Source organism: Lampris incognitus, chromosome 18 (genome assembly GCF_029633865.1).
Source record: "Lampris incognitus isolate fLamInc1 chromosome 18, fLamInc1.hap2, whole genome shotgun sequence".
NCBI lineage: Eukaryota > Metazoa > Chordata > Actinopteri > Lampriformes > Lampridae > Lampris > Lampris incognitus.
The window spans coordinates 40,741,369-40,766,659 of NC_079228.1; the positions used below are offsets into that span (position 1 = coordinate 40,741,369).

Here is a 25,291-nt window from a genome sequence, read left to right on the forward strand (position 1 = left end):
TGGTACATGTATGTGTACGTGGTGCAGCAGTGGTAGTTGTAGTACACATGGTACATGTATGTGTACGTGGTGCGGCAGTGGTAGTTGTAGTAAACATGGTACATGTATGTGTACGTGGTGCAGCAGTGGTAGTTGTAGTACACATGGTACATGTATGTGTACGTGGTGCAGCAGTGGTAGTAAACATGGTACATGTATGTGTACGTGGTGCAGCAGTGGTAGTGGTAGTAAACATGGTACATGTATGTGTACGTGGTGCAGCAGTGGTAGTGGTAGTACACATGGTACATGTATGTGTACGTGGTGCAGCAGTGGTAGTACACATGGTACATGTATGTGTACGTGGTGCAGCAGTGGTAGTACACATGGTACATGTATGTGTACGTGGTGCAGCAGTGGTAGTACACATGGTACATGTATGTGTACGTGGTGCAGCAGTGGTAGTTGTAGTACACATGGTACATGTATGTGTACGTGGTGCAGCAGTGGTAGTTGTAGTACACATGGTACATGTATGTGTACGTGGTGCAGCAGTGGTAGTAAACATGGTACATGTATGTGTACGTGGTGCAGCAGTGGTAGTGGTAGTAAACATGGTACATGTATGTGTACGTGGTGCAGCAGTGGTAGTGGTAGTACACATGGTACATGTATGTGTACGTGGTGCGGCAGTGGTAGTGGTAGTACACATGGTACATGTATGTGTACGTGGTGCAGCAGTGGTAGTGGTAGTAAACATGGTACATGTATGTGTACGTGGTGCAGCAGTGGTAGTTGTAGTAAACATGGTACATGTATGTGTACGTGGTGCAGCAGTGGTAGTGGTAGTAAACATGGTACATGTATGTGTACGTGGTGCAGCAGTGGTAGTTGTAGTACACATGGTACATGTATGTGTACGTGGTGCAGCAGTGGTAGTAAACATGGTACATGTATGTGTACGTGGTGCAGCAGTGGTAGTGGTAGTAAACATGGTACATGTATGTGTACGTGGTGCAGCAGTGGTAGTAAACATGGTACATGTATGTGTACGTGGTGCAGCAGTGGTAGTGGTAGTACACATGGTACATGTATGTGTACGTGGTGCAGCAGTGGTAGTACACATGGTACATGTATGTGTACGTGGTGCAGCAGTGGTAGTACACATGGTACATGTATGTGTACGTGGTGCAGCAGTGGTAGTTGTAGTACACATGGTACATGTATGTGTACGTGGTGCAGCAGTGGTAGTAAACATGGTACATGTATGTGTATGTGGTGCAGAACAGTGGTAGTAAACATGGTACATGTATGTGTACGTGGTGCAGCAGTGGTAGTAAACATGGTACATGTATGTGTACGTGGTGCAGCAGTGGTAGTTGTAGTAAACATGGTACATGTATGTGTACGTGGTGCAGCAGTGGTAGTTGTAGTACACATGGTACATGTATGTGTACGTGGTGCAGCAGTGGTAGTTGTAGTACACATGGTACATGTATGTGTACGTGGTGCAGCAGTGGTAGTTGTAGTAAACATGGTACATGTATGTGTATGTGGTGCAGCAGTGGTAGTAAACATGGTACATGTATGTGTATGTGGTGCAGCAGTGGTAGTAAACATGGTACATGTATGTGTATGTGGTGCAGCAGTGGTAGTTGTAGTAAACATGGTACATGTATGTGTACGTGGTGCAGCAGTGGTAGTGGTAGTAAACATGGTACATGTATGTGTATGTGGTGCAGCAGTGGTAGTAAACATGGTACATGTATGTGTATGTGGTGCAGCAGTGGTAGTAAACATGGTACATGTATGTGTATGTGGTGCAGCAGTGGTAGTTGTAGTAAACATGGTACATGTATGTGTACGTGGTGCAGCAGTGGTAGTTGTAGTAAACATGGTACATGTATGTGTACGTGGTGCAGCAGTGGTAGTAAACATGGTACATGTATGTGTATGTGGTGCAGAACAGTGCAGGGTAAAGTGAATCGTGGGCGTTTTGTGGGAGAGGTGTGTGTGTGTGTGTGTGTGTGTGTGTGTGTGTGTGTTCAGGAGTCAAATGGCTTGTGGGAAAAGCGGTCCTTAAGCCTGCTGGTTCGGGCCCGGACACTACGGTACCGTTTGCCAGGTGGTAAGAGGGTAAACAGCCGGGGTGGCTGCCGTCCCCAGGTATCTAATCAAATTACAGCTTTATACTGTAGTAATTCTTTATACTGGAACCCAGTGAAGTTCTCACACACGACCGTTGAAAATGTGACAGTAAGCAAGACATATTGTTCTGCATATTATAAAGTTGATCAGTTATTTTATTATCAAAAATAAAATAAAAAAATCACAGTGGACAAATCATCCCCCTGCAGGCCCGAGACCCGTTTTGCAGCTATTTGGATGACATCATTCCAGCAGATCATAAGTCCGATGTCCGTACCAGACTGGATGAAGCCAGGGTTACCAACGACGGCCACCAGTACTGCTGGCCAGCAGGGTGCCGGTGGAAACTATGCTACTGTTGGGCAACGGAGGAGGAGGAGAGGGGGAAGGCATGTCCAGAGGCAGTGGGAGAGGAGGAAGGGTAGGAGCGTGGAGGTGAGAGTCGGAACGTGGAATGTTGGCAGTGTGACCGGTAAAGGGAGACGGCTGGCAAGAGGCCGGGTGGAAGGGCAGTAAGGCCAGGAGCGTGGGCGGTGGGTTCAAACTCTTCTACCATGGTGTGGATGGGAGGAGAGATGGGGTCGGGGTAATCCCGAGGGAGGAGTAAGTCAAGAGTGTGCTGGAGTTGAAGAATGTCAAACGGAGTGATGAGTATGAAGCTGGAAATCGAAGGTGTGATGACGAGTCAAACATTCAAATGAACGCTTAACACCGTTAAATCCAACCAACCATGTTGTATATACTGTACATGTTGTATATACTGTACTGTACATGTTGTATATACTGTACATGTTGTATATACTGCACTGTACATGTTGTATATACTGTACATGTTGTATATACTGCACTGTACATGTTGTATATACCGTACTGTACATGTTGTATATACCAGTACTGACCAGGTTGTATATACTGTACTGACCATGTTGTATATACTGTACTGACCATGTATATACTGCACTGTACATGTTGTATATACTGTACTGTACATGTTGTATATACTGCACTGTACATGTTGTATATACTGTACTGACCATGTTGTATGTACTGCACTGCACATGTTGTATATACCGTACTGACCATGTTGTATATACTGTACTGACCATGTTGTATATACTGTACTGAACATGTTGTATATACTGCACTGTACATGTTGCATATACTGTACTGTACATGTTGTATATACTGTACTGAACTTGTATATACTGTACTGAACATGTATATACTGTACTGTACATGTACTGTATATGTATTTAATGCACTGCACTGTACATGTACTGTACTGTACATGTATGTTCTGTACATGTGGTATGTACTGCACTGTACATTGTATGTATACCGGTACACTGCCACGTCCATCTACCTCAGGCACGTGTGTCAGTAAGCTGCCAACATCTAAGCAGCATCTGATATATATTCTCTGCACCACTGCCCTCTGTCCCCTCTTATTTCACCTGCATAAGTCAGTCCTTGTGTACATACCCAAAGATTGTTGTGTCGTAGTGTTGTTATTCTATGTTGGGTGTGAGATGGAAGGAGGAGAATTCTGGAGTGAGTTGGATGAAGTGGTGGAGAAGGTACCCAAGGAGGAGGGTGGTGATTGGAGCGGGCCTCAATAGGCATGTTGGTGAAGGGAACAGAGGTGATGAGGAGGTGATGGGTAGCTATTAGTGATGCGCGGGTCGACCCACAACCTGCGGATCCTGCCGGTTTGGGTAAGCTTACTAGAAAATATCACGGGTTCGGGCGGGCGGGTCAAAGAATGACAAAGCAGCGCGCCGAGTAAGTTACAGAAACATTGCGTGCGATAGGCTAGGCTGTGCATTACTAGTCCACCTTCTCTTACCCCCCCCCCCGTCTCTCTCTGTCTCTCAAACACACTAATGCAGCCAAGCAGCTTTTTCATCAATTTGTGATTGTATTTCGGTCACGGCAAGTGTGTTTTAGTGTTGAGGTTCCACCTACGAGTTTCTTCCCTAAGTGGTAACTGTAGCTTTTGTTTATTCCGCCTAATGCTTTTTTATGGTCAGAGAGAAGAGGCTTGTGTGTGTGTGAGAGAGAGAGAGAGAGAGAGAGAGAGAGAGAGAGAGAGAGAGAGAGAGTTCATGTCTTTAATGAAGGGCTACTTGTTGTGCTGCTCGTCCACATTAAAGAACACCGTGTGGAGCGATCCACCTGGTTATCTAGAGCCTAGACCCAGATGCCGTCCGGCTGACACACATCAGGGTTACCAAGGGTCACATCTGGCGTGAGTGTCACGCTTTCAGGCTCTGTCTCGTAACACCAAGGCAAATCTGACGCCACAACACTGCAACCGCAGCAGAGGAGCAGGCAAACATGGAGGTCTTTCTGCTATTCTAACACTTAACGCAATCAAACGACTCGACTCTAGACAGTCCAGTATTCGAAAACTGGGTCTTTTATGTGGGTGTTGCCATGGAGATGCATGTTACATGACTGTGATTGGTGTGTGATGCTTAACTCTGCGCTGAAGAAATGCTCTGTAAACAGCCAGCTAGTTTACATTAGCTGTCTAATGTCAAGGGCACCACAGAGAAGAATTGAACCAACGAATGAACGCGCATGTGCGTGGCGTAAAACCTCACTCCTGCCAGGTTACCAAAGCTGGGAACTCTGCTAGATAACAGGCGATGCCTTGCAATCAGTGTATTACGCTGGGCAAACAGCCCAAAAAAACTAAACAGTGCAACACTGCTCACTTTGCGATAGCCTAGCCTAAATTTGGAGGTTTGCGGGTCAGTTCGGGTTACGGTGGTTAATTAACGCATATTTTAGCAGGTCGGTCCAGGTGGACTGGCTCCCATAACGGGCTGGGTAGATGCGGGTATTAAAAAACCCTGACCCACGCATCACTAGCAGCTATGTTGTCAAGGAGAGGAACGTGGAAGGACAGATGGTGGTGGATTTTGCAGAAAGGACGGAAAAGGCTGTGGTGAATATGTATTTCAAGAAGCGGGAGGAACACGATGATGTATAAGAGGGGAGGGAAGTGCACACAGGTGGACTATATCTTATGCAGGAGGCGCGATCTGAAAGGGATTGGAGACTGCAAGGTGGTGATGGGAGAACGTAGCTAGGCAGCATCAGATGGTGGTCTGTAGGATGACTTTGGAGGACAAGAAGAGGAAGAGAGTGAAGGTAGAGTTAAGGATCAAATGGTGGAAGTTAATGAAGGAAGACTGTTGTGCGGAGTTCAGGGAGGAGGTAAGACAGGCACTGGGTGGTAGTGAAGAGTTGTCAGATGACTAGGCCACCACTGCAGAAATAGTGAGGGAGACAGCTAGGAAGGTACTTGGTGTGTCAGCCGGACAGCAGAAGACAAGGAGGATGGTTAAGAAGTGGGATAGTCAGACAGATGAAGAAAGCAGACAGTAATATAAGGAGATGCGGCATAAGGCGAAGAGAAAGGTGGCAAAGGCAAAGTAAAAGGTGTTTGGCGAGTTGTATGAGAGGTTGGACACTAAGAAAGGAGGAAAAGACTTGTCCCAATTGGCTAGAAAGAGGGACTTCTCCTGGATTGCTACCTTGCCATGGCGGAGAAGCTTGCATTTACCAGTGATCCCAGAGCTATGCCGTCTGGAGCTCGGCTCCTGGTAGGGTCACCCAAGGCGGACAGGTCAAGGGGGAGGTTCCAGACGAAGCGCGATCCAACAAACACCTCAATGGCGCAACTGGTGGAAGATATCTCCAGGTCACAAAGGCAGTGAAGGCGGATGAAGGCTGCAACAGAGGATGGACCCCAATCGTCTTGGTTCTCTATTCCATTGGACTCTGTCCACCCCCCGCCAAGGACTGTGTGGTGGCTGCAGGCGCATCAGCCACTCCATGTAAAAAGCTGTCAAGCGCAGGTATCCTCCCATTATACGGCTCGAGGATCGGCCACTACGCCCACCTAAGGACTCAGAGGGAGGATGGTCATACTTGACCCCGAGTGACCGCCGATGATGAGACAGAGGGAAGAAGCTGGGAAGGATGTGCAGCAGCTTAGGGTGAAGGAAGGACAGCGATGGAAATGTGCTGACAAGCGAGGAGTGTGTTGGTAAGGTGGAAGGAGTACTTTGAGGGGCTGACGAATGAAGAAAATGAGAGGGAGAGAAGGTTGGATGATGTGAGGATAATGAATCAGGAAGTGCGGTGGATTAGCAAGGAGGAAGTGAGGGCAGCTATGAAGAGGATGAAGAGTGGAAAGGCAGTTGGTCCTGATGACATACCTGTGGAGGCATGGAGGTGTTTAGGAGAGATGGCAGTGGGGTTTTTAACTAGACTGTTTAACACAATCCTGGAAAGTGAGAGGATACCTGAGGAGTGGTGAAGAAGCGTACTGGTACCGATTTTCAAGAACAAGGGTGATGTGCAGAACTGTAGCAACTACAGAGGTATAAAGTTGATCAGCCACAGCATGAAGATTTGGGAAAGAGTAATAGAAGCTAGGTTAAGAGGAGGAGAGGTGATGATCAGCAGCAGCAGTATGGTTTCATGCCATGAAAGAGCACCACAGATGTGATGTTTGCTTTGAGAATGTTGATGGAGAAGTATAGAGAAGGTCAGAAGGAGTTGCATTGTGTCTTTGTAGATTTAGAGAAAGCATACGACAGGGTGCCGAGAGAGGAGGTGTGGTATTGTATCAGGAAGTCGGGAGTGGCAGAGAAGTATGTAGGAGTGGTGCCGGATATGTATGAGGGAAGTGTGACAGTGGTGAGGTGTGTGGTTGGAATGACAGATGGGTTCAAGGTGGAGGTGGGATTACATCAAGGATCGGCTCTGAGCCCTTTCTTGTTTGCAATGGTGATGGACAGGTTGACGGACGAGATCAGGCAGGAGTCTCCATGGACTATGATGTTTGTGGATGACATTGTGCTCTGTAGTGAGAGCAGGATGCAGGTTGAGGGGAGCCTGGAGAGGTGGAGGTATGCACTGGAGAGAAGAGGAAATAGAGCAAGACAATACATATACGTGAATGAGAGGGAGGACAGAAGAATGGTGAGGATGCAAGGAGTAGAGGTGGATGAGTTTAAATACTTGGGGTCAACTGTCCAAAGTAACGGGGAGTGCAGAAGAGAGGTGAAGAAGAGAGTGCAGGCAGGGTGGAGTGGGTGGAGAAGAGTGTCAGGAGTGATTTGTGACAGATTATATTAGAGGGACAGCTCAGGTTGGACAGTTTGGAGACAAAGCAAGAGAGACAAGATTGAGATGGTGTGGACATGTGTGGAGGAGAGATGCTGGGTATACTGGGAGAAGGATGCTGAATATGGAGCTGCCAGGGAAGAGGGGAAGAGGAAGGCCAAAGAGGAGGTTTATGGATGTGGTGAGGGAGGACATGCAGGTGGCTGGTGTGACAGAGGAAGATGCAGACGCCAGAAAGAGATTTAAACGGATGATCCGCTGTGGCGCCCCCTAATGGAGGCAGTCAAAAGAAGGATGACAACATTCCAGAATGACATCAAAGTCACTACTTTAAAAATAGTATTGATTTTTGCATTACAAAATGAATTTCTCCCCCCATTTAGACAGAACACCACTTTAACCAAATTACTCTGTGTTGGAACTTGACAGTTAAAGCACAAAGCAGTGGTTTGGAGAATCTTAAAGCAGGAAATAAGACAAGGAGGAATTAGTAGTCAGGAATATCAATCTCCTTTTAGCACAGGACTACTATTTGAGAAATTTCCCCTCATTTTTGGACTCCATCCAGACTGACTCACATACTACAACTAGAGTTGTGGAGATCCAACTGATATAGGTCCACAACTTGGAGCAGCCAACAGAAAAAATTTATTCTTCCTAATATCCTTGTGATCTTGATTACACTCATTACACTCATGTAGCATATCATAAAAACAGGCAGGAAAAGAACTTAAAATGTATCCTAACTACACTGTCCACTGGTCACAGTGACAAACATTTCAAAATTTCAAGTGAAACAAACTATTTTAACAACCAACCTGATTCTTAAAAGGAAGCCCCACTGCAGTGAGTTTGAAACTCTAGCTGTTGAGTTCCCCCCCCCCCATTCATAAAAAAATTATTACTGACAAATGGAATACTTAAGTAATTGGACACAATTCCTTTCAAGATGTTTGAGTATCAGTTCAGCAACATAATAAACTAACTCATTTCAGAACTGATCTGATTTTGTAGTGAAACCCCTCAAGAGACTTGAACTGTGAGCAAGGCAAGACCTTACTGTGTGGGTTGTGTTGGCTTCGTTTCAAAATTCAAGTGGAAAAATACTGTTTTCAGTCATTTACCCTTACAGACACCTCGGGCTTGGATTTTGATTATTATCAAATATATTTATGGGTTCTGATTTGATACAGGCTCAATTTATCTGGGCCTGGCAGAGGGCTGTGATCGATCCAGTCTTTTGTTCCTAAAGCCTTACCAGGGTACCGTAATAATAATTTTCAGTTCATTTTCATATGACTTTACATTGTGACACTTTTTTTGGTCATAAGGAGTAAATTCCTGCATTTGTCCCCAAGCCACCAAAATGAGTACAAATTAGCAAGTGTAAGACTAAACTTAGCTGGAAGCTACAGCTAGCTTACAGAGCTAGCTTGAGGCTACCCGTATAGCTTGAATAAAGATTGCTAACAAGTGTTGCTTTGGGTTGGCTGAGGTTTGAAAACATGCATATTACACATTGTGACAGTGGCTAATTAAGAGGGGGAAAAAAACAAAAACAATGAAAACAGCTGGCACTCACCGCCAACAAAAATTTTAACCAAAGAACTCTAGCTAAATAGCAAAGAGCGAGCAAGTAAAACTACAGCAGCGGTGGCTAACCATGTGTCATGGAGAGCTGTGTGTGTGCAGGTCTTCACTGCAGCCCGACTCCACACCAGGTGGTTTCACTGACACATTCTTCCTCTTCGGTTGAAGGGTTGCTAATCAGTGAAATCACCTGGTGTGGAGTCCAGCTGCAATGAAAACCTGCATACACATGGCTCTCTACAGCACACGGTTAACCGCCCCTGACCTATATCATTCCAAAATGCTCCACAACAGCAATTTAATCCCGTTTTTCCTTTTAGAAAAATAAAAAGGAAGAAATCTAAATATTTAAATGTGACAATTTAAATGTAAACACACTGACAGTGATTTACCACAATCACCGCCAAGCCACAAGTTTAAGCAAATGCCCACATCCCAGCACTCTCTTGCTTCCACGCAACCATTCACATTTTCAGGCACTGGTTTGGTTTTGTGGCAGAAATAGAGGAGCTCTTGTATTTACCAAAACCCGACTACAAGAAAAATCTACAACAGGAGTTCAAGGAAACAAATCCCCAAGAGAAGGTAAAGTTATTCTATACTCTGTGCTTATGGTGCAATCACTTTGCCGCGCTACATTCAGACAAGCTACTTTGAGCTAGCAAACTGTTAGTCCAAGCATCACAAGTGTTGCATTTGTAGACCGGATATCCAGACACACTACATACTGGTAGGCAGTTAGTTGATCGTCACTGTCGCTCCAAAGTTTGGTCAACTTTTTGGCACCAAAAAAAAAGAAGAACAAAAAACAAGGAAACTGGGTGTCCAGGTGGCATGGCGGTCTGTTCAGTTGCCTACCAACACGGGGATCGCTGGTTTGAATCCCCGTGTTACCTCTGGCTTGGTCAGGCGTCCCTAAAGACACAATTGGCTGTGTCTGTGGGTGGGAAGGCGGATGTGGCTATGTGTCCTGGTCACTGCCCTAGCGCCTCCTCTGGTCGGTCGGGGCGCCTGTTCGGGGGGTGAACTGGGGGGAATAGAGTGATCCTCCCACGTGCTACGAAAGGTTTCCTGGGATTCAAGTCTCCCTGAAACCCTCCTTGCCCTTGTCACCCTTCTCCCTTTAGGCTGGCAGATAAGAGTTCCTGTTCTATTTACATTTTCAATTTTACACTCGTACACTTGGGTTTGTACTGATGCCAAACACAATGACGTCATAAAAATTTAAAATCACAATAAGGTTTAATAATAATTCATTTTCTTTGTATTGTTAAACTCTTGCTCATTTGGAATTTGGGGCTGCTGTGGTTTTATCAAAGCTTGGATAATGGATAAACGGAGGGTTATAATTTGTCATTCTGTCCAACACGTTTTATTTTGGATTCATAGAAGCACTTCCGAATCTGTTAATTTCTGAAAAACAACACAAAAAAGGGCGGTCTGATAACACTCCACACCCAGAAGCCAATAGTTACGGGCATCTTTCATTACAGGCTGCTTTTAGGAGGATAGTCCAAGAATAATCATTCCGGACCGGAGGGTCAATCTGAGTCAGACAGTACTATAATCTCGTCCGGTTCACACTGTGTGGCCACGTTGACCTGGAAAAACAAACAAAGACAGAAATATGAGAAAACACAGCATCGTCCAGTCAGAACTAACACCTGCGCGTGCGCGCACACATTTTGGACAGTCTGCAAGTCTGACATACACAAAGTAAGACAAAAGGCCATTTGCAGTTTCCAGAAGACAATTTTTATGTACAAGTAAAGGGGAAGGTCAGGTCCAACCTAGCATCAGGTCTAGTAGGTGACTGGAAGTCAGAAATGGCTGAGTTTTTTGGGACATTTATATCATGCTGTATGAATTATTTTGATTTAATTGTAATCTTTTCTTAAATCCTTTTCAGAAAGATGGGATAAGTAACAAGTTCAGAATACATTTGCATTAACTGTATCTGCATGCACACATATAATGCATTTACGCTCTTTTAAAGTGGTGTGTGGGACACCGCTACAGCACTTGGTTGTGGACAAAAGTCATTCAAAGATAAGCGCTCCACCAGAACAATACTTGCAACCTTGTTTTTCTTGGGGGGTGGAGTGGACTGTGAGCTGGTGACCAGGTCCTGGGTGGGGGTGTCTGCTCTGGTGGACTCAACTTGCAGGGGAGGACTGCTGCTCACCACACCCAAGTCGAAAGGGATGTCGACATCGCTGCAGAGAGCGCAGAGGAGACAGGATGAGAAGGGGCCCTGAATAAAGTTCTGAACTGAAGACATCCTCCAATGAAGCTGCCTCACCTATCATGAATGATGGTTTGTTCGACGTCATCGGACTTTTCTGGTGTCATATCCTCCCTCCTCCTCTTCCTGCTTCTGGTAAGCGACCTGCCATCGGCAGACTGTGTGTCATAAGTTAACGGCGTGGAGTCGTGATTGGCTAGGATCATGACTGGTGATGGCGGAAAAGAAACGTGATTGGCTGCCACTAGTGAGATGTCTGTGGCACACTGAGTGAGCTCACTCATGCTCACCGGCACAGCTGGCTCGTGTTCAGAGGAAGCCACAGCTTCCTCATTCCCTGCAAGGTCCCCGTTGGGTGAATGCTCCTCTTTATCATTTTCTATGGGCTGGGATTGACTGGGGCTGTCCCTAGGGGAGGAGCTTTCAGACAATGGGGAGATTCCTGGCTTGGCAGTGAAACTGAAGCCACTTGTCACTGGTTCTTTCTCACCTTCCTCATCACTCTGTACTCTTCCTCCCTCTCCACCAACGCTCTGTGGTAGCTCAGGCCCCATCTCCATGCTGGCTTGTTCTGCCTCATTGCTGTCATCCTCTTCTTCCTCAGCATCATCTGAAGAAACAAGACTTTTGAGTGGCAATGTATGACATTATGTTGCCCACCCTTTCTCACGGTCTCAGTCACATGAAGACTCATTCACACACTCACTCACTGTCTTTTAAACTGCTCTTACACATACACACACAATTATTATTTTTTTAAATAAATTCCTGATTTTTCTCCCAACTTAGTGGCCACTTGATTCCTATTCTAGATCAAACACCCACCCTCGTACTGTATGCGTTTGCCAACTGCATCTCTGCGACCGGCAGTGTCGAAGGAGACGCCTCGCCACCTCCGTGACAAGGCGAACCAGGCCAACGTCTGTTTTCCCAGCACACAGAGACGCATATCATGTGATGAACACAAGCCAACTCCTCCCCCCTCTCGAAGCAGCATTTGCCAGTGTTGCTGCTTCAATGACTCCGGCCATAGTCGGACCTGGCGAGACCGAGGTGCGAACCCTGGTCCCCGGTGGGCAACTACATCGACACAAAGCCGATGCTTAGACCGCTGCACCACCGTGGAGGCCAATCCGATCACAATTATGAACCAAATTATGAGACAAGGCTAATTTCCAGGCTCAATCAAAAAGGCTGCCCTGAAATGTTGGTTTAACTGAAAGAAGTAGAACTTAATTTATAAACCAGAGAAAGAACAGAAATTGAGTAAGGCGGCTCACACATTCCTTCTTGAGATAACGGATTAAAAAAATGAGACCCTGCTCACGGCCTGAAATTTCTTAACATTCCTACAAACCAATCATCACTTGCTGAAAAGAAATTGTTAAGTCTAACCAAGACTAGTTATAGTCTGTCAATCTGACAGACAGGCAGTGTTGTCATTTGACATTTGACATTAACAGCTGGTGCCTACAGTCTCCAGACTGACTTAGACTGAATACAACAGCATTACCTTCAGCCCCAAAAGTTACAGTTATGAAGTAGGGAAACACCAGGGATGCAAAGGTCATCGCATTTTTTCATCTCTGCCTTTTCCTTTGTGGTAATCAGTGTGACAGAATACAGCTGTACATCACCACTAATGGGAGGAGGCCTCTCCTAATTTGTTTTAGAAAACTACTTCTGCTCCAGTGTGTCTTAGCCCATCACTGAAATTAACGTCACCTACATGTTTCTACCAAAAATCTAAAACAATCCCAATCGTTGTCCTGACCTGGGCCAGCCTGCTGTTTGCTGGCCTGGATCTCTTCCTCTATGTCTGGGTCAGACGAAACCTCATCTTCCTCATCATCATCATCCTCTTCACCCTCCTCTGGCTCCTCTTTCACCTTCCCGTTCTCCTTTGATTCGTCTCCCTCTGTCTCTGATTTCTGGCCGCAGAAAAATGGGATTGAACAGAGAGTGACAGACAGAGAATATAGAGACAGACAAGGCCAGGGAGGGACAGAAGGACAAAGAATGAAAAACAAAAGCAAAAAATTACTAAGACTATTGTGACTTTCCTGGGGTCCACCTGGAATACCCTAAAGGAATCCCTCAAGAGGCTCCCAAACCAGAGTTTGAGAACTGCCGGCTGCCTACTCACACTCTATCATTTCACCATGCAGTGTCTACCTCATTCTCCAGCCTGTCTCTCTCCAGCCGTTTAGTCCTCTCTTGTTCCTCCGTGTCCTCCTGCTTGAAGGAGTACTTGCTGATGACCTCTTCCAGGCTGGAGAGTGCCACCTCCCTGTTGGCCCGCAGCTTACGATTCAGAGAGGAGTCTGACAGGGCCGGGTCCATGGCTGATGGGAGAGACAAAATGAGAAAAAGTAAGTCGAAAAAAAGGAAAGGGGGATGCACAAAAGAGAAAGGGTGAGGGAGCAAGTGAGAGAGGTGGATGAGTTTAAATACTTCAGGTCAACTGTTTAAATTGATGGGGAGTGCAGAAGAGAGGTAAAGAAGAGAGTGCAGGCAGGGTGGAGTGAGTGGAGAAGAGTGTCAGGAGTGATTTGTGACAGAAGGGTATCAGCAAGAGTTAAAGGGAAGGTTTACAAGATGGTTGTGAGACCAGCTATGTTATATGGTTTGGAGACAGTGACACTGATGAAAAGACAGGAGGTGGCAGAGTTGAAGATGATAAGATATTCATTGGGAGTGATGAAGAAGGACAGCATTAGGAACGAGTATATTAGAGGGACAGCTGAGGTTGGACGGTTTGGAGACAAAGCAAGAGACAAGATTGAGATGGTTTGGACATGTGTGGAGGAGAGATGCTGGGTATATTGGGAGAAGGATGCTGAATATGGAACTGCCAGGGAAAAGGAGAAGAAGAAGGCCAAAGAGGAGGTTTATGGATGTGGTGTCACACCAGCCACGCTGGTGTGACAGAGGAAGATGCGGAGGACAGGAAGAGATGGAAACGGATGATCCGCTGTGGCGCCCCCTAACAGAAGCAGCTGAGAGTAGTAGTAGATATTTTTCCAAAATAAGAAAAAAAAAAAAGAAAAAAAGAAAATCGCATTCTTCACCAGACTTGTTGATCCGTTCCAAAACATTTCGAGACTGGGAAACTTTCATAATGTAAAAAAAAAAAAAATCAACAACCACTGCCACCTGTAGACTGCAGGGGATATTGTGCAACTGAACACACACACACACACACACACACACACACACACACACACACACACCCCTTACCTGGATTGTAGGAGTCTGTGAGGTGCGAGCCGAAGTTGTAAACCAGGTCAAGGTGGCGTCTCTCCTGCAGGCGGCTCCCCGTCTCTCTGAAGACCTCCTGGGCAATCTGGTTCAGCTGTCTGCGGCTCAGGGACAGCTTGTAGCGCTCGTTGACTCTCCGGACCTGCTGCAGGATGTCTGGGTAGTCCGGAGGGTTCTGGTGAGCCTCAGGACTGTTGATGAAACGCTCAATCTATGATGGGAAGGAACAACAGATAAGAATAATGCCAAAAGCACTGCAACAACTTTTTTTCTTTTCTTGGAATTTACCCCCTTTTTTGCCACAACTGAACTTGGCCAATTACCCCACTCTTCCAAGCAGTCCCAGTCGGTGCCCCGCCCCCTCTGCTTATCCGGGGAGGGCTGCTGACTACCACATGCTTCCCCATACATGGGGATTCGCCAACCGCTTCTTTTCACCTGACAGCGAGGAGTTTTGCCAGGGGACGTAGCACGTGGGAGGATCACGTTATTTCCCCCCAGTTCCCCCTCCCCCCAAACAGGTGCCCCGACTGACCAGAGGAGGCACTAGTGCAGCAACCAGGACACATACCCACATCCCACATCTTCCCACCCGCAGACACAGCCAATTGTGTCTGTAGGGACGCCCGACCAAGTCGGAGGTAACACGGTGATTTCGAAGCGGCGATCCCCGTGTTGGTAGGCAACGGAACAGACCGCTATGCTACTCGGACGCCCACAACTATGTCGGCATCCGGGTAGCGTAGCGGTAGCATGCTCAATAATCCAGGTCAGGAAATCCCAGAAAGTTGAATCAGTTCATCTGGACACAATATTCATTGGGAGGAACGTTTCATCATCATCTAAGTGACTTTGTCCGGTCTCAGCTGACTGCCTGTATCCCCAACCTTATTAACAGCACAGCTGCATTACGACCCAAACCGGCAAAGCTGCATCACAACCAAAACAAGCGATCGGTTACATATGCACATATGCGAATTGCTGTGACCATTAATTTGAGTTACAGTGACCATGTTTACTATTCAGAGAGGACTGGGGAATCATTGCAATCACTGCTACAACTACCATTAAATACAGCTATTATAAGTATTGCTGCCTTCATAATGACATCAATAATAATACCACCACCATCACTACTACCTTTAGAAAGATAATCATTTTAAACAAAGCCAATGACAATAACAATAATAACAATAACAATAATGGTATCAGCAGCAACATTCAGAAATGTATGGGTTATAAAATGAAATCAACTTTGACGTATGCTAAACTGGGGCACGACTGGTGAAATTTGAGGACTACAGATTTAGGCCTGAACTTAATTGTAGGTAAACTTGTCAAACTATGACATGCTGGTATATCAATATCACTGAAACTGCTTTCACATTAAAACCCTGGTATTTTCTGTGGTTTCAAATCTAGGGATTCCTGACAAGCTCATTATTTTGTAGTTACTCTACTGCAGTATTACTAATTTAGACACTGAAAAAAGCCAACAGTCACAGTGTGTGTGTGTGTGTGGGGGGGGGGGTTCCCCATGCTATTAGGGGACTCCCTGCTGAGCAGCAGACATAACCTTAAAACTATACAGAAATCTAGCTTCAATAACAAACAAACGGAGGTGCTTGACAGAAGTAAAACAAAGTGGTTTTCAATGGGCCATATCATGCTCATTCCAGCTCTCTATTTTTATTCTGGGTCTCCACTAGACCTAGACTTAGACTTAGACTGATTTTATTGTCATTGCCTCATCTGCTTGTCTCATACATACAAGGGAACGAGATTATGTTTCACATGGACCTCAGTGCCACATCAAAACAAATATCACACAATAAATATTAAAAACCAAAAGTGCATTAAAAACAAGAATGACTTCACAGACCTAAACATCAAAAGCACACCTGACACGGACAGTGAGTGAGAAGGTCAAAAAGTCATTTTGTGGAAGGTCCAAGTGTTCAGGCTGTTGAGGAACCTCACAGCCTGAGGAATGAAACTATTGCATAGTCTGGTGGACACAGCACGGATGCTCCGGTACCTCCTGCCAGAAGGTAGGAGGGTGAAGTGGATATGAGAAGGGTGGGTGGGGTCCTTCACGATGCTGAGAGCCTTCCGGGTGCACCGTGCATCATAGAGGACCTGGATGGATGGGAGGGCAGTTCCTATCATCTTTCCAGCTGCCCTCACTATCCGCTGTAGGGATTTGCGGTCGGAGGCCTTGCAGCTCCCATGCCAGACAGTAATACAGCTGGTTAGGACACTCTCTATGGTGCCTCCATAGAATGTGATGAGGATGGGTGGGGGAAGACTCGCCTTCTTCAGACACTGCAGGAAGCCTTCTTGGAGAGCACAGTGATGTGAGGATCAGGAGAGGTCCTCTGTGATGTGAACTCCCAGGAACTTAACACTGCTGACTCTCTATTTTCCAGCGAGCGTATGTTTGCGCGTAAAACGGACGGGAGAACTGGTCTGGAGGGGTTAGCCTTTAGCCTAGCACGAATGCCTCCACACGCTGCGTTTCCGGGTCCTCTCGCACCACCTCTGGCGCTTTCTCAGGCGGGTAGCCACAAGGGGATGTCCTGTAGCGATGGTGCCTGGGTCGTGTGGCAAGCCGAGAAAACACAGATCGTCCAAATAAGCTGGTATCTAATTGTGTGTGATCATATTTCCAATGTCCAAAAGTTCTTTACGGATGTAATTGTGTTTCCCAGTAGAGTTGACATTCTTTCTCGAATAAAGACAACAAAAACACTGAGTTGTTTGGTCCGAGTGAGGTTGCTGCATCTACAGGTGCCACCATCTTCAATCATCTAGACTAGCTTTGCATGTTTCACAGTTCAAAAATATCCTTATTTATCTTATCCTGGCCCTTTATATAGCCCCTTATTTCATCCTCTGTCTGAGTTGTCTCTCTAAGGCCTCCCTCCCTAAAAGCTCACTGCTTTCTTCTGATTGGCCAACTTCCAGAAGCCTGCCAAGGGGTAGCACTCAGTCCGTGTGAGCACCGCCTCATCCTCTTGCCAGTGTTGAGGGCGGCTAGCCGCTAGCCAGGGACTATGAAAATGTTTTACATAGTGACGTAGATAAGTAATGGAAGAAAATGTTTGACTATAAACAAGGCGTTTCAGGCAGCGCTTTTTGTCAAAGAATAAATACCTTTGTCATGGACTTTGTAACTTTGCAGACGTTTTACTAGCACCTCCATGCTATATAACGCACTAAACGTAAGGGAAAAAACTCAAAAAGCATGATATGGCCTCTAAAAAAGCCCTATACCAAAACAGAGCCGTGGCGACGCACCCTTTTGTTGATCTCAGGATAACGGGTGCTGTTGAAGGGGATCCTCTGTTCAATGACCCTCCCTGTTAAGGTGCTGCAGCCCTTCAGCTCACACAGCTTGTCGTAGATCTTCATCATCTAAGAAGGGAGCAAGAGGGAGGAGACATGCATGAGAGTGCGGTGAGGATGACACACAGAGGGGAACGAACCATCAGGGTCTTCTAGGCCCGAAGTCTTCAGTTCTAATTTTATCAATTCAGAATTTGACAATCGACATCTAAACAAAACGTTTCTGAGGAAATAAACCCTTCAAACAGGCCTATTCAGTTTGTGTTGGAATGTGAAGGTTAAACGAAAGATCACTTAGATTACAATCTATTCGAGCCCCCATCCTATCACTCATTGAGTGTAATGTCAAGAAATGGCTTATTAGGAACCAGCAATGTCAACACTGATGCTATTCATACACACCGTTGACATGTTGTTTAACTGTATCATACATTAGCTGTGTTGTATGTCTGCTTTTTTATATGTATAAGTGTCTATATCATCTTTATCTTTTTCTACATTATTTGTATATTCTGTATATATTTTCTTGCTTGTTTACTCTTGTTTTTCTTGTAATGTATATTAACTATGTTGTCTATTTATTTTTATCACACTGTCATATGTTCTCAACCTACTGCACACGTTGTATTTGTACCATTTTATTATCCTAGGATGCCTACCAACAGCAGCCAAAGGGACTGCCGATGGAAACTAGCCTCTTAGCTAACTCGGGTACATTTACATTCATTCAAATGTTGATTAATGTACACTGTCCCTTCCCAAATAAACGTAAAAAAAAAAGAAGCACCTTCATCTCCCCATCAGAATTTTGCTGCCTATGCAGTTGCTAGGAAGAAAATGCTAAGCTTTCAGCTCTGTGATTGGTGGTAAAGCTATAATTTTACAGCGGTCCGAGCAATAGTTATTCAATGAAAGAGTAATTTCAAATGACAGTAAAAGTGATCAATCATATCTTCCCTCTGAGTGAGAGGGCTTTGTTATCAGTAACTTCATGACAAGTTCCGCCAGCTGCGGAAGGACATGACTCACAAGCTAGCGAAAAGAAAAGAACCCCCCCAAAAACAACAAAACGCCGATTAGCTAGCTAGTCTGTTGGTTCACGATGGAAGCTGCGAGTAACTTTACCGCTAGTGAGGAGGACACCCTTTTGAATTTATTATTCACACCACTTTCAAGATTAACTTTTAATAAAAAGTTGGGAGTTAATCGGCAAAGGAAGACCTACACAAAACGGTAAGTTATCTAAACTCTAACAGGCCACCGTGCCAACTGATTTTATTCTGGCCGCCGCCGCTGCCGCTAGTTTTGTATGGGAAAACAGTCATTATGCAGAATTACCGGTCAATCTGTAAATTTACCAACTCAGCCATCATTATGTACATTTACAGTAACATACACGTTTAATAGGCTGCTGTGCCAGCCGAATAATATTATTTATTAACAACATTGCTTGTTTATGTTGGTGGGTTCCCAAAATGCCATGATCGCTGTTCACTGTCCATGGTTCTGAAGTGTCTGCTGCTAAAAGTTGCACTGTGATGACGTACATGAAGTTTTTTTGGTTTTGTGTGGTGGCTGTCATGCATTTTGCACCCCAGCCTGTTGTCACCATATTCCGCTGCAGTGCACACACAGCTTGTGTAATGATGTGATAATTTGTTGAGGAGGATTTGCAATGTGCTATAGAAATCAGCTGTTTTTTGTTTTGGTTTTATATGTATTATTTAGCAGTAAACCAGAAGCAGTTGACTAAATTAACTGACACAATTTCTCTGTGAAGAAATGTGCTTTTGTTTCACACAAGATCTCACACTCATAGAAGTAGAGGAGCAAAAATAAGCAATTGTTTTGGAGGTTTAAGGTATTAAGAAGAGAATCATCCACACCACGCTCTTTTCATGCCCTCATGAACCCCAACGCAGTCCAACTCAAGCCTGACCTTGCGTTTGAGCTTGTGTTCTTGAATGTATCCGGAGTCTTCGGCCTCGAGGTCAACCAAACTCAGCTCCTTCTCCTGCAGACGGCAGATCTCATCATTGTACATCTTCAGCAGGTTCTCTAGGTATGCTATCTGGGGGAACCGTTGAGAAAAGCAGGGATCACGGTATGTTCATATTAATGTTAAGATGTCAACATGCATTACAACAGAAAGGTCTCACAGAGGATGTGCATTCTACAGCAGCTCAAGAAAATCAACGCCAACAGAGAAAACACAGAGCAGAGACAGGTTGCTCAATGTTTCACACTAACCCTTAGTAAAGGGAAATCCTTACTGCGGACATACCAAACTTAGTAAGAGGGTGAACAAAGTGTAAGAATTAATCTTATTACATTCTCTAATAACGGAATTTTGTTTTAGTGAAAAATCTTATTTTGAAATACAACATCCAAATTTGGATAATACAACATTCAAATTGGGATAATTAACACATTTTAACCACATAATGACTGTAGTGCAGTACAGTTAAAAGTTCAGTGCTCTGCATAGACAACGGTCTGTTTACAACTACAAATCTGCTGTTTGTTACACACTGATCAGTCTGTACTGTGATTTCCACTCAACATAACCTTCATCACCAGATTCTGGTCATTTTTTGAGAGAAATTTAATTGCTCCTCAAACATCTAGTGTACAATATGTGAAATATTAATCAATGTCACTAATGTAATGGATGTGGACAGGGCATAGAAGAAGGCAACTCTCTATGACTGTTTTTCAGCATTTATTGGCTCTGCAGAAGACAAACACAAAACATTTTTGGTATCTCTTCTGCACCTCTGCTCCTCATCAATGCAATATGGCAGTGAGAAGGCGGGAGCTACAGAAGCACAGGAGGTACAGAAGGAGTGACGTGAAGTAACACCATTTCCGCAGGGAATACTAATAACCGTAAATTAGAATAATAACACAATAAGATAAAATTCACAATACTTAACAGAATTATTAAATAAATTCATAAATACTAATTGGAAGTAAAGAAATTAAGAGCATTTTTTTAAAAAGCTCCGTTACACCAAGATCTCACTTTGTTTCTGTGCTGATTTTAGCAGTGATACAGGTGATACAGATGATTAAATCTGTTCTACTCTTGGGATGTCCGGGTTGCGAGCGGTCTATTTCATTGCCTACTAACATGGGGATTGCCGTTCGAATCCCCGTGTTACCTCCGGCTTGGTTGGGTGTCTCTACAGACACAATTGGCCATGTCTGTCGGTGGGAAGCCGGATGTGGGTATGTGTCCTAGTCGCTGCACTAGCACCTCCTCTGGTCGGTCGGGGCGCCTATTCGGGGAGGAGGGGGAACTAGGGGGAATAGCGTGATCCTCCCCCATGCTACACCCTGGCGAAACTCCTCACCGTCTGATGAAAAGAAGCGGCTGCTGACTCCACATGTATCGGAGAAGGCATGTGGTAGTCTTCAGCCCTCCCCGGATCAGCAAAGCGGGTGGAGCAGTGACTGGGATGGCTCGGGAAATAGAGCTAACTGGCCAAGTACAATTGGGGAGAAAAAGGGGGGAAATTTTCAACAACAAAAAAAACCTGTTCTACTCTATGGCTGTGAAACCTGGAAAACTACATAAACAATCATCAACAAATTAGAAGCCTTAATCAAAAATTGCCCCCATTACATAATGAAGACATGGTGGCCCAATAAAATAACAAATGTCAACTTGTGGAAACTGGCCAATCAGGAGCATATCAACCACCAAATCAAAAGGAGGAGATGGAGATGGATCGAACATACACTCAGGAAGGAACCAACCGGCCTAACAAGACAGGCTCTAGACTACAACTGACAAGGAATGAGGATGCCAGGAAGACCAAAAACCAACTGGAGGCAGTCCTTGCTTGAAAAGATAAATAAGATTGGGACCTCCTGGCAAGGAGCAAAGGCCACTGCGCAGAACAGTGAGGTAGATGATTAGGGCTGCACGATTAATCGAAATATTGTCAAAATCACAATATAGCTAAGTGCAATATCCAAATCGTACAAGCTGCAATTTTTTTGTACATGTCCATCCATTATCCAAACCGCTTATCCTGCTGTCAGCATAAAATATTGGACAAAACACCTTTATAAATTAAGTACTGTAGTGCTGCAGAGATGCCCTGGCCAACAAATCTTGTTCTCCAGATGTAAGAAAACATGTTACTTTGGTACAGTCCCCAACAAATGTCACATCATGATTTTATTTTATTTTTTTTAAATTTATTTCTGATTTTTCCCTTTTTTCTCCCAATTTAGTGGCCAATTGATCCCTATTTTAATTCAAACACCCACCCTCGTATTGCATGCGTTCGCCAACTGCATCTCTCCGGCCGGCAGTCTTGAAGGAAAGCGCCTCCCCACTTTCGTGACAAGGCGAATCCAAGCCGAACCACTGTTTTTCCGACACACACAGAGACGCATTCACATGACGAACACAAGCCGACTCCGCCCCCCTCCCGAAGACAGCGTTGCCAATGATTGCTGCTTCATCGAGTCCGGCCATAGTCGGATCTGACGAGACCGGGGCGCGAACCCCAGTCCCCAGTGGGCAACTGCATCGACACCAAGCCGATGCTTAGACCGCTACGCCACCGCGGACACATCATGATTTTAATAGCTTTTTCAATAAAAATGAAAATTGAGATGCAAAAAGGATCATTCCAACTAATCGTGAATCATATCGCAATCGTAACATGTCAAAATAATTGCAATATGATTATTTTTATCATATCGTGCAGCCCTAGTGGAGATCCGTACTGGATGTCATTACAGATGAAACAAAAGCCTATGCTAATGCATTTCTGACATGCCATTTAAAACTAATGAATGCAATGCACTGTTAATCAGTCATCATAATCTTGACTGTCCTTCATACTCACCTGTTTCCTGGATGCTCTCTTGGCCTTTTTCTCCACCCCATCCTCTTCCTTGGCCTCTTCTCTCTCCTCCCTGTCCTCCTGCAGCCCTGAGGTGGAGGGCTGTTCATCCTCGGCTATGCTCACCTCTTCCCTTTTCACCCCATTTCCCTCATCCTCCTTGCATTTAAGCAATACAGAGGTAGAGGCCAAAGGAGATGGGGAGAGGGCTGAGGGTGAGGCTGGGGTACATGGCCTGAGCTGTGACTTTGTGAGGGCCTGCCTCCTCTTGGCAGCATGCTGCCTGAGCGTGGTGCACAGATCGTTGATGTAGACAAAGGTTTTGCTGCGGTTGGCCTGGGCTCGTGTCAGGCAACGGCCCAAGGTGTTGCGGAACTCCACGGATGACAGGAAGTCGGTGGAGGCCTTGGAGTGCTTCGTGTGGAGGAAGGTCAGGACCTCTGGGCAGTCCTGGGTAAGGGGTGTGCAGTACTCTATGAACTGGGGGGGGGGGGGTGACAAGAGGTAGGGAGGGAGAGTGGCAAAGGAGAAAAAGAAGAAAAGGAGTGTGGGAGAGAGAAAGACTTAAGGGGAAGCCAGAGAGGTAGGATGGTATGGAGATGAAGGAAAAGAGAAAGTGAACAGGGAGGTAAATAATGTTTGAGGCAGAGAGAGGAGATTCAATTTGAATGGTCAAGTAGGAAGACAGTATGCAGAGGAGATGGGGGTATTAACAGAGAAGAGCAGAAAGTATGAATAGTTGATAAATGGATGACGGATGAATGGAGCAAAACAAAGAGATGGAGACATGAAAACGGTGACGATGTTTTCTAAACCATTAACAATAGACCATAAAAAGACTTTGCAGGAAAAGGGTTCTCCTGCAATGGGAAACTTTCTCCAGGACTAAAAATAGTAAAACTGGCCTTTCTGCTGGCAACAGTAGTTGGCCCACTGTTATATTGTAATGATAAAAGACAGGATACACAAATGCAAAGAAAGTTGTTTCCCTTCCCAGCCTAAAAGCTCACCTCAGTGAACAACCTCTGGTTCTCTGCTTGTAGAACATGTCTGTCCTTTGAGGAGGCAAAAGGAGATTGAGGGATGTGGGTGGGGGTAGGCTGCTGGGCTTTGAGCAGCGAGATGTGATTGGCTGGACGCTGACAGGAAAAAGTGGCAGCAGACAAAGAGGGCTGGGGTCTCTCCTCTTCATCATCATCAAGAATGATGATGCTCTCCGCCATCGAGGCAGGGACAACTGCCATCTAAAACACCCTGTCTCCTCTGCTCTATGGAAGGTGTGCAGGAGAGAGACAGATATTTCTCTGCAACATTGATAGCAGGAGAATTCCACTCAAGTGCTGGGCCTAACCTGTAAAGGACAGCTGACATAACTTTTCAGTTTTCTGGTGGAATCAGGAAATATCGAGAGGCACACAGGCCAACTATAGTCGTGCGGTGCGACCCCGTGACCAGAACTTTGTTTTGATTGGGGATAAGCACCAGCTACCTTTGGCACGTTTAGCTTGACCCACAGATATGAAGAACAGTCTACTGGCAGTACATATAATCTTAACAACATCGACGTTGCATTTTTTTTTGTTTTTACGTTGGTCGACACACGCTTAAGGATCAGTGTGGGAGGATTTTTACGGAATTAAATACCTCGTCATGGACTACATAGCTGCTGTGATGGGGAAATGTTTTACAGACAACTAGGTGCCAAAGCCAGAGAGAGAAACAACATCACGATGAGAAGAGCAGCTGGCCGAAGGCAGAGAGCTGGAAGACACACTTGGGTAAACAGTGGTCTACACTGCCACCCAAACACTATACATATCAATGAATTTAATCTGGATCGCAACACACACACACACACACACACACACACACACACACACGTACACACGGACACACACACACGTACACACGGACCTCTTATCTTGCGTTGAATGACGTGGGCGCGAGAGAAGAGTGTCCACCACTGACGTTAGGAAAAGCGGCGCTAGCTAAACGTAGCTTTAGCTAGCTTAGCAGGACGGCTTGGCGTGAATCAAATAACGAGACGAACCGGGGATGGAATGGGCGCCGTCCGGTTATGAGAGGATATATTCGGTCGCCCGTGCGAACTGCATTGTTAGCGGCGCACCCACACCCACTTCGGTAAAGTCACGGACATTAGCGCTCACCGAAACAATGGTTAACTTCGCTATGCGCTCGACACAAAAAACGTTAATCCGCCCGCTGACCCGAGAAACACCGCGCTCCCCGATTGGTTGCCGGTAGGACTCCGCTCAGTAACGCCGTCACTCATTGGCCAATTTGTGTTCCCCCCCGATTCTTTTTCCTCGTCCTCGTTTTTATGGCGAAAGGGGGCTCATTACCGCCATCTTTTGAACCGGAGGGTGGCTCGCACCTCTTCGCTCAAAGCTACCGCTACTTTCGGCTGTTGCCGTTAGAGGTCGCTAGAGCGGACGATCCGTTTCCATCTGTTCCTATTCTGGCCCCTGCGTGCGTAGCTACACCGAGTGACAGATAGCCAAACAGATGTACTAGGCCCTGACATTTACCAGTTCTCTGATACTGTTACATGTCTTTGTCTTTAATGTCATTAAATGCCAGGGGACTTAGAAATAGTGTGAAACGCAAGGCTTTATTTTTGTTTGCAAAGAAGGTGGGTTTTTGTTTCTTCCAAGAATGCCACTGAACATCTAATGACTCTATCTCTTGG

At 45.5% G+C, this 25,291-nt stretch overlaps 1 protein-coding gene across 4 annotated transcripts; it reads right to left on the reverse strand.

Moving 5' to 3' along the window:
* Positions 1–6,943: 6,943 nt before the first annotated feature.
* daxx (death-domain associated protein) lies at positions 6,944–24,765 on the reverse strand. 4 transcript variants are annotated; one of them, XM_056298152.1, is made up of 11 exons: positions 24,496–24,765; positions 23,592–23,844; positions 22,585–23,061; positions 19,656–19,787; positions 17,669–17,785; positions 14,348–14,579; positions 13,283–13,452; positions 12,882–13,038; positions 11,165–11,717; positions 10,943–11,078; positions 9,104–10,463 (listed from the first exon to the last, which is right to left on the reverse strand). In XM_056298152.1, exons 2-11 carry the CDS (start codon positions 23,823–23,825, stop codon positions 10,404–10,406), a joined length of 2,268 nt encoding a protein of 755 aa, XP_056154127.1. In that variant the 5' UTR covers positions 23,826–23,844; positions 24,496–24,765; the 3' UTR covers positions 9,104–10,403. The 4 variants fall into 4 exon arrangements, with proteins under 4 accessions (XP_056154128.1, XP_056154127.1, XP_056154126.1 ...); XM_056298151.1 differs by having other exon boundaries at positions 23,592–23,849; XM_056298154.1 differs by lacking the exon at positions 9,104–10,463 and having other exon boundaries at positions 10,946–11,078; positions 11,165–11,251; positions 11,598–11,717; positions 23,592–23,849.
* Positions 24,766–25,291: the final 526 nt, after the last annotated feature.

Bases quoted from the DNA above. Each gene is read 5' to 3' on its own strand.
- daxx (XM_056298152.1), bottom strand. From the start codon at position 23,825: ATGGCAGTTGTCCCTGCCTCGATGGCGGAGAGCATCATCATTCTTGAT. The intron at 14,580-17,668 runs GTGCGTCGCCAC...TTCCCATCATAG, and splicing joins ATCCTGAGATCAACAAAAGG to ATTGAGCGTTTCATCAACAG. The intron at 11,079-11,164 runs GTGAGGCAGCTT...CGCTCTCTGCAG, and splicing joins CAAACCATCATTCATGATAG to CGATGTCGACATCCCTTTCG.